The 9,944-nt window shown below is 43.3% G+C and overlaps 1 protein-coding gene across 1 annotated transcript; it reads left to right on the top strand.

The window, feature by feature from the left end:
- Nucleotides 1-1,565: 1,565 nt before the first annotated feature.
- LOC139541978 (noggin-2-like) lies at nucleotides 1,566-4,202 on the top strand. The gene has a single exon (XM_071346926.1). The coding sequence runs from the start codon at nucleotides 2,916-2,918 to the stop codon at nucleotides 3,549-3,551; it is 636 nt and encodes a 211-aa protein (XP_071203027.1). The 5' UTR covers nucleotides 1,566-2,915; the 3' UTR covers nucleotides 3,552-4,202.
- Nucleotides 4,203-9,944: the final 5,742 nt, after the last annotated feature.

Raw genomic sequence — 9,944 nt, 5'->3', positions numbered from 1 at the left:
TGCCGCTGGACAATAGCAGGGTCTACAGTAGCCAGCCCAGGTCAGCCCAGGTCCCCTACTGCTAACTGGTTCCTAGTCATTAGCCAGCTAGACAGCTACTGCATGATGACTAGAGAGGTTACAGGGTTTAGCGCTAGAGGATAAATTATACTGCTGTGAGTTCTTACACAACTCCCCATAACACTCTTAATAATAACATCATTTCAAATATAATTTTTCTTCTTTAATCTTAGTTTAGAATAAAAAAAGTGTTATTTTCTTAGAAGCTCCATGCTTTACCTCAATGTATATCCATACCTCTAACACAGAGACTATCGTTGATAAGATAATTAGGGTTAATTGGCACAACAACAAAAAAACATGAATCAAAGTATGCTTTTAATCAAATTCTCTAACCAATTTTCTTTAGATGGAGAAGATGCTACAAAGATGGAAGTCAGTAAACAAAGACTTGTTATCACATTGTAATGACATATGTGATTGATTGATAAGAATGCATGGGTAAGGCAAACAATCCTGGGATTCCTGCACGCTGGATCGACGCCCCCTAGTGACCACTATAAGAGCAAGTACCCTATCCCAAACACAAATCAGTCTGTCTATCCACTGTGTACCGAGCATAGTTACAACAATCTAAGTTTGGAAATGACAAAAGACAATACAAATGATACTTATCAAATAGCCACAACCCAAAAATATTGTATTATGAGTGTATGCGTCAAAAGATGAAGTATTGAACACTATTCCAAAATATGTTACATTTGATTGACCAAGCATAAAGTGCATCTAATAACTGCTAATTAGGTATTAATGACAAGTGACTGTGTTGATAGTAAGATAATGTCAGTGGCATCAACATTCGTTTATAAAGGCCTGATTACGCGTCATTAGGCCTACAAATTAAATCAGTTTCTCCATATCAACCACAGCATTATTGACAGCTACATATATTCAACTGAAACCAACCTTTGAGGCTCAAGCATCCATGATACTCTAATCACTGCGGTTAGTCAGCATGATAAAATGTTACGTTTAGTAAGGCTATCCATGACCATTTAAAGCTTTAATTGCGCGCTTATTTTGTGACCACAAAGTTCAAACAGCGAATTCCTGTGTGCGGACAGAGGTCCTCGTGAACAAAGGTGGAATGTGACGCTCGTTTTCAGTTAGAACCCCTCATACATGCTACTAAACGTTTCCCACCCTTCTCCCGGGAATGTTATCAACGGGGAAACACTTCGGTACTTCAATTAAATATTGACAGCGTATTGAACATGTTAATTCGAGAGCGTTGCAGCAAGATAGTCATTGCGCACAAGTTCCCGAAATATGACGAGAGACATGCAGATTGCAATGTGAGGAGACTGCTTATTACTATTTTATTTGGGGGAGAAAGCAAAAGATGTGGCTACATCACGGTTTAGGATATATTGTGTCTCTCGATGATAAATTAGTTTCTTTAGGACCCTGTGGATAGTCTGATTGTGGCCGATATTTTTCGCGTTCTGCGAGGAGAGGGGGCCGAGGGGTGCTGTCAATCATAGGGAAAGTGGCAGTGGTGGGCAGGACCCGTTGACACTTTGTACTGTCGGATGGGGGATATTTAACTTGGGATTGAGCACCGCTCGCAACAGGCACACTCACACACAGTGTGCCTAAGCAAAGAGACGCTCAGCGCCAAGTCTCAGACCTCCTAAAGTAGGAGCGAGTAAGTAAGGAGAACTGTACCAGCTTTCAAAGGAGTAAAGATTCTCCCCCAGGAATTAGCGCAAACACTGACCGTGCAAAAGAAGGCAGAACTCGGATTGATTCAACCATGCAACGGCGGTGGCTCTTTTTGATATCCGTAGAGAAATCACCAATGTCATCGAGGTGAAAAGAAACATCAAATTGCAGTGAACTTAAACTGGCTCGTCACCATTTGCGTTTGATATGCATTTTATTCGAGTCAGTTTATATTAAGATGTGACTTTTTTTGTTACTTTTTGTACGCAAGAAAAACTGCGTCCCGGAGGAGTATAATTTTGTTTTTTAGAGGTACATCTGCATTTTGGTTTGGATAGACCTTTTCAACAGGACCGAGAAATGGTTCAGCTTGCATAGGTGTGGGAGACTACAGTGGTGCGTTTTGCCAAAGAGAAGACATCTGAATACGCATGGACAATTTCAGTGAGGTCCTAAGACTCCAAGCAGAAGGTTGGGATATCGCACTGAAGTCACAGGACACCTCTCACTCCATGGATTCTGCGCTCGCGTTTGGACTTTCTCAAACCTGAGCGCGCCAAGCAAAGTTGAAAGAAGCCACGTTTATAAAAGTCATGCGTAAAAATATCATTGGCCAAGACAACCGTCATTGCCGGAACAGTGAAATGTAAAACTTGGTGAAGTAGCCTACTCTTTTGTGCACCCCTCTCTCTCGGGGCGCTCTGGATCTATTTTGTCTCTGAGAAAGCGGATCTTTATAAAAACTTCATTCCATGTGACTCTCGCCTCAGCCACTGTCATCCAGTCTAGACAACTTGCCGTTGCTTTGAGTGTCCCTGGCGTAACCATGACAACCACCATAAACCCAAAGTGAATGTTTAGTTTTTCCATTTTGTTTTGTGCTGTTTTGGTTGAGCCTACATTTTTACTTATTTATTTTTTTTACAAAGAAGAGACACCCTTTGCGTTCGACAAGATTGCATCAGCAAGCAAACGTAAGAGGCATATTGCTAAGGATCCCTAAAAAAGAAACTCCACTCAATGTCATTTAAACCCGACGTGATCTATTAAAAGTATCATCTTGCTCGTGCCTCTACTTCAACTATTTGTGAAGCCCCCAGGCTACTCATTTCAAAGAGCATAGTAGCAGTGAAAATCAATAAATATTTAGGCTAATACACCAGAAGAGCCTTTAGGCAATCAATATAAATATGGCCTTCGCAAAGACGCTACTAGTTTATGTACTGGTATCCATTCACCTTGGAGATTCGCAACATTATCTACGCCTGCGCCCCTCGCCCAGCGAGCATCTTCCCGTGCCAGTCCTCAAGGAGGACCCCGACCCGGAATACGACCCCCGGGAACAGGACTTGGCCGAGAGGACTCTGCGGAAAAAGCTTGGCAGCAACTTTGATCCCAACTTTATGTCCATCAGCTCGCCCATGCTGGTGAATCTCTCCGTACAAGACACCCAGATGAAACTGCAAGGACCCATGCCAAACGAGATTAAAAAACTGGATATCTCAGAGTCCCCCTACGGGAAGCGGGTAAAATTGGGCAAGAAAGCCCGCAGGAAATTTCTGCAGTGGTTGTGGACGTATACGCACTGTCCGGTGGTGTATACCTGGAAGGATTTGGGCTTGAGGTTCTGGCCACGCTACATCAAGGAGGGAAACTGCTTCAATGAGCGATCTTGTTCCTTCCCCGAGGGGATGTTTTGCAAACCTGTCAAGTCAATCACCAAGACTTTTCTCCGGTGGTATTGTCAAGGGTTTTTAAGACAGAAATATTGTACGTGGATACCGGTGCAATACCCAATCATCTCAGAGTGTAAGTGCTCTTGCTGAGTTTCAATGGAAGTAGAAGGGTTGGGAAGTGGATTGGAAATATACGGTTTCTATTGCACTGTAAACTCTGAACAGAGGTGGGCACCATAGCGAATCTATTTTTTTATATAGCATTTTAATGAAAATGCCAACATTGTACATATTTAAGAAAGATGCAGCTATTTTTTTGAATGAACAGGACCATATTTTATTTCATCCCTGAGACGTGTTCCTCAGAAAGAAGAGCTTTAATTTTTTATGAAAAATGTAAGATGGAACGCATACACAACTTCTCCAAGAAGTTCACTTTTTTTCAACTGAACATTGATGCTGACTGTTATTTCACTGCAACGCTGCCTAGAGTTTTTGTATGATATTAATATCAATAATAATTAAATTGAAAGTTGAGGATAAATATATATATATATATATATATAAAGGCGTGAACTCAGCTTTTGGAATATTGTAGAAAAAAAACAAATCTGTACGGTTTATTTATTATTTTAACGATTGTGAGTATAGAACATAAGCAAAGAAAATAGCAGAGTATACCAGAAATTATGGGAGATGTCTACTTGAATATTTCAAAAAAAAAATTAAATAAAAAGTTAACATATCAGTGTACATGTTATGGTTACACGTTTTAGCAATAAAGTCAATATTTTCAACATGTATTTATGTCGAGCAAGTTGCTTATAAAGTGTGTCCCTGTCCAAGGGGGCGTGTATGGTGGTGGAGTGGAATGGAGTTGCTAAATGCACAGTAAGTCCGAGCTGAAATGAGTCGGGAGGGGGACGTTACAAACGCTCCACGCTGTCACTGTGATTTTAGAAACGGGTGATTTACTATGTTGTGTAACTAATGCGCAACACACCTAAAACGCCTCGACAGAACTGGCATTCATTGTTTGAGCCAGCGGAGAAGAGAGCACATGCATAACTATCCCCTCTCTCATGCACATGCTAATTTATCGGATCCAAGGTGTTAACACAACTGTAAAATATGATTCAGACGGTGTCCGATGATGAAATGGCGGGGTATACGGCAAGCCAGGGGCGCCTGGGTCTGTGCTATTCACTGGAAGCTCTGCTGCACAAAGTTCTACGGGGGGGTTGTGTTGAGGTAGAGCAGACAGGCGCCTATTCAAGCCCTATGACAGCATTCGAAAAAAACAAAGACCATTAAACAATGGTCAACTGTTTTTGACGTTACCAGACTATTAATTTGAGAGCGGCTGAGCTGTCTGCAAGTTAAAGAGATATGGTCAATTAAAGCGCCCTAGACACGCATGGAATTACTCCATGAAATCAAGCAACGTCTCATTTACTCCAAGTAAGGATTTTATGGTGTTTATATTATTCTTTAAATACAATCAACGACTTAAACAGTCGTCATTACCCAATGTTTAGAACATGACCAAACGTTCCAAAACTGGAGCTGTATAATTTCCCGGAAAACACCATCTTGTGCACCTTTAAGTGATTTGTGTCTTCGCGGGATGAGATGGATTTGACACATGCCACACGGTTATTGTGACAGATATACTGAAGGGATTTTGTAAGGAGAGGAGAGCGGCAATATGCCAGAGGAAGAGGGGGGCTGCTTTCCTTACTGTCAGCTTCTTTCTTGATGATGTCTCGGGGTTTTGGAAACTGCGTCTCTGACTCGGCGGCGCCACTCAGCCGCCCCCTCTCGACTGCGCAGAATGAAGCACTTTGGGAAACAGTAACCCTTTCAGGCTCTGCCCGGAGTATATTTTAGAAGCGTGTGAAAGGCAATACGCCGCAATGACTCCGCCGAGCTAGGTGCGCACCTTTTAGAACAGCCCTGTCAGGCATTCTGGAGCTGTTAGTTTGGATTCCTCTGTGCCATGACTCCAGTTTCCTTGCAATTTCATATAATTGATATGTAGAATGTATATACCTCCCCAAATGTAAGGTGTGCATCTTATAGAAAAGTAAGCCACCGGAAAACAAATTATATGCAATAAACTTGGAGTTCATATGAAAAACAGAAATGACGCACGTGTTTAATAGTTAATGTTAAAATGACAGATTATGCAGGAATTTTGTGTCAACTACTTTATGTCTGAAATCTTGCTATTCCTTCATAAAAAGTGCTATTCCAATAATCATAAAAAAACAGTTGGATCTGAGTGTCATTTCGAAGTTTTCACCAAGGGATACAGTACATTGGCCCCCCCTGTTTCCCTATCAAGTTGCGCACAACGGAACGAATTGCGACCACGGAAGGTATGATGCGTGTATATGTGGGGAAAAAAACGTGCTAGCCAACCACGAACAACACAGGGGTTCTGAACCCTTTGCTTCATTCAAACTTTAATGGGCACCTTACATTTGGGCCTAGCCTAAACTACATCACCAAGACAGGTAGTGCACCAACGCGTCTGGCTGAGTATAGACTGGTTCTCTATATGCCTAGTCTAGTGGAATGCCATACTGTGTCAATGGTTCAACACCCACATACCTAAATTACCTAAAGGCTACCCGCGAAGTCTGTTTTTTGACATAACACTCTATAACCAGACATAAACATCTTTTGTCAAGGTCAATTGAAATCCTAAGGGCTGACAGAAGAAACCTGACCTCCAAGACACGATTGACAGTTACAGTGGTGAGGTACGCGAGTGAAAGGGGTTCCCAACAACATTCCAAGTGTGCCTTTTCATGTGCACTAGTGACATGTCAATGGATTAGGGCAGTAGGCCATTGATAGGCTGAAGGATTTGTCTGAGTCATTCACTAGTTCTGCGTTTGTAAACTACTATACCTGTCGTAGGAGAAAAGCTATGACAGTGTGTTGATACCATTTAGACATACGTTTTGGAAGTTAGCTACAGGTCTCATCACCATGGAAGGTCATGAATGAAACACGTTCCTTGGTTAAGTATCAGCCTTTTACCACTCTGTTGATCAATGGTACAGTTACTCCATCATATTGAATTCTGCCTGAGATGTTGGTGTTTTATAAGGCCACTTTCCCAGATCCAGAAAAAGTCTAGTTTCAATGGACTAAAAAGCATTGTCAGTGAAGAGTCCAGCAGTAGGACACCATCTAGGTTTTTAGTCCATGAAACCGTCCCATGAATATTCAGAGCCCGTATTCATAAAGCATCTCAGAGTAGGAGTGCCGATCTAGGGTCACGTCACTCCTAATACAGGGTTTCCCAACTCTTTCCTTGGGTCCCTCAAGATGTTTCACTTTTTATTGTCGTATTTTACCCACTTTTTCTCCACAATTTTGATCTTGTCTCATCGCTGCAACTCCCCATCGGGATCGGGAGGCGAAGGTCGAGTCATGCGTCCTCCGAAACATGACCCGCCAAAATGCGCTTCTTGACACCCGCCCGCTTAACCCGGAAGCCAGCCGACACCAATGTGTCGGAGAAAACACCGTTCACCTGACGACGAGGTCAGCCTGCAGGCGCCCGGCATAACACAAGGAGTCGGTAGAGCACGATGAGCCAAGTATAGCCCCCTCAGCCAAACCCTCCCCTAACCCGGACGACGCTGGGACAATTGTGAGCTGCCCTTTGAGACTACCGATCACAGCCGGTTGTGATACAGCCCAGGAGCAAAGCAGGGTCTGTAGTGACGCCTCTAGCACTGCAATGCAGTGCCTTAGACAGAGCGCCACTCGGGAGCCCCTCACATTTTTTGTTTTAATGCTAAACTGACACACCTGGTTCAATTAGTCAACTAATCATCAAGCCTTTGACTAATTGAATCAGGTGTGCCAGTTTAGGGTTAAAACTAAAATGTGAAATGTCTGAGGGGCCCCAAGGAGAGGGTTGGGAAACCCTTATCTAAAAAACTGATCCTAGACCAGCACTCCTCTGAGACAATTTGTGAAATGGGCCCAGGACCTTATGCCTGAGATAAATGCGACTGTAAAACATTTCCCAGTCTCTCTCTCTCTCTCTCTCTCTCTCTCTCTCTCTCTCTCTCTCTCTCTCTCGTATTATTCACATACAGGCAATTTAATCATTTTGGCTTGGGGATTGTTAAATTAACTATGAGTGGAGTTGACACAATAATGATAAGGACAGCTAAATTATGAGGCTCATCATCAGATTAACTAAATGATCATGATAAATTATAGCTGCAGTCGTGAGTGATGGGGATGTGTTGATGCTGGTTCACACACACACACACACACACACACACACACACACACACACACACACACACACACACACACACACACACACACACACACACACACACACACACACACACACACACACACACACATTTATTTCTTGGAATGCTCAGGATCTACAATGTTTATCCAGTGATTAGAAGCAATAATTGATGGCTGGATGGATGGATGGGGTGGATGGATGGATGGATGCTGACCTGGCTGATGGGGATGTTCATGTGGGTCATGAGGTCCTTGGCAGCACTGCGTAGGTCCTGTAGGAGGCGGTGTGGAGCGCTCTGGACATCCTGGTCCATCTCCAGAGACTCCTCCAGAGAACTGAGGGCCTGCAGCCACTACCACTCCTACCTGACATGCACACACACACTCCCTAGTATCTAGTGTGGCTTTGGCTGGAGACAGGGAGAGAGACACAGAGGCAGGGCCTGTAACCCCCAAAGCCATGGGTGTAGAAGCTTGTGAGTCAGCAGTCCTGAGGTTATTGACGATGACAGGGTATTAGATGGAGAAAAGAGGGAAGAAATACGGAGGGAAGATGATGGGAAAGGATGAGGAGACGCTGATACCGAATGCACCACTTCTGCCGTCCGAGGGTTAGAACGGAATTCCGCCCCAACTCCCAGTACCCATACGGCCCTGTTCAAAAGTAGTGCTGGCGCAGTCTGTGTGTATGTGTGTTAAAGTTAGTGTAGATTGTGTATGTGTTTAAGTTTAAGATGTGTGAGTGTGGTATGTGTGTGTGCATTGGGTGAGATCTGGGTATAGGTGCGTGTGTGTGGTATGACTGCGTGTGTGTGTGTGTGTTTATGTCTGGATGGGCAGGTTTACCAGATCTATAACTGACTTCCTGGTGGTCTTTGGATGAGGTCACTGTCTCTGAGCCACCATATGCCGTTCATTTGAGACCCCAACCATCAAATGATGGCATTCACTTACAGAGTTGAAATGTGTTGCTGTATGCGTTGTAAGGCTGTTTCTTTAACATTTTGTCCTCTCTTCACTCTCACATTGTTACGGTATACCTCCAACGCTGTTTCCACGTCATTTCAATGAAAGCACGTTGAACCAACGTGGAATAGACGTTAAAATGACGTCTGTGAGCAGTGGGACCATGCATACAGTAAAAGTAGGATTACTTTGTCTATCTCATATGTACCAACCTGATATGTCTTCTATACTAACCATTTGCAAAGAGCCATCTCTTGACTAAGACTGTAGAAAACACTATAATATCTCCGTCTATATGTCCCAAATGGCACCCTATTCCCTATATATTGCACTACTTTTGAACAGGGCCATATGGGTCCTGGTCAAAAGTAGTACACTATAAAGGGAAAAGGGGGAGGGAGGGAGGGGGACCCTGTACTCTCATGTCCTCAAAGCTCAAAGTGCACACTTCTCTTACATTACCAAACCACTGGTGGCTAGTCGAGGGAGGTTCCCCCCCAAAAATCACACTTTTTACATGTTGATCTTATATCCATTTTTATCAGATACTTAGAGCCAGAGTCAGATTTCCTCAGTCACGCTCAGTGACTTCTCTATTTAAACTCTTGTTAGATGTAACAGATAGCGTAAGCCAAAAGGAAAGGGCTAAAAATAGCCGCTGTGTCTGGAGCCGTGCGAAGTGGCTTTCTGCCTGGGAATAGGGCATACGCCATGCTCTGTTTCCACGGTTACTCCCTTCTTTTTCATATCCAGGATTGGCTTAAATGGCTTTTCCTTTTGCTTTCAATGCAGCCAGACAATTGAAAAACTCAACATTTTGCCTTTATCATGTTTTCTCCAGTCAGGGCTTAAAAACAGTATACAAGTTAATGGAGCAGTGGGTGTCTAGTGAACCTAGTGTCTGTCTAGTGTTTGACTAGTACCCAATATGACAGTCTGGTATCTAAGTTGTATATGTATAGGCACAAATTTGCACTTTACCACTATAGACATCCCCTCTGTTGCCACAAGCAACCAAAAAAGAGACATTCGGTTCCCCATCAAATCACACAAACATTTACACCGTTTAAAAATGGCATCTGAAGTTTTTGAACTGTGACGCAACAGACGATGTGGGACCTGTCGAATAGGCACGCACGCAACCACACATATGTATGAACACACACACACACACACACACACAATGTCGGATGTTTGATAACCTCATCATCTCAACATCAACACTTACCACCAGCACACAAAACACACATCAGGTGTTTTTCTGTTTTCCTCAGGATTCAATTG

This window comes from Salvelinus alpinus, chromosome 17 (assembly GCF_045679555.1).
Source record: "Salvelinus alpinus chromosome 17, SLU_Salpinus.1, whole genome shotgun sequence".
In the NCBI taxonomy this organism is placed as follows: Eukaryota; Metazoa; Chordata; class Actinopteri; order Salmoniformes; family Salmonidae; genus Salvelinus; species Salvelinus alpinus.
Note: the sequence above shows the minus strand (reverse complement) of the source record. Positions and strands in the feature narration are given on the sequence as shown.

What these genes read in the sequence shown, in the direction of transcription:
- LOC139541978 (XM_071346926.1), top strand. Translation starts at nt 2,916, where the DNA reads ATGGCCTTCGCAAAGACGCTACTAGTTTATGTACTGGTATCCATTCAC.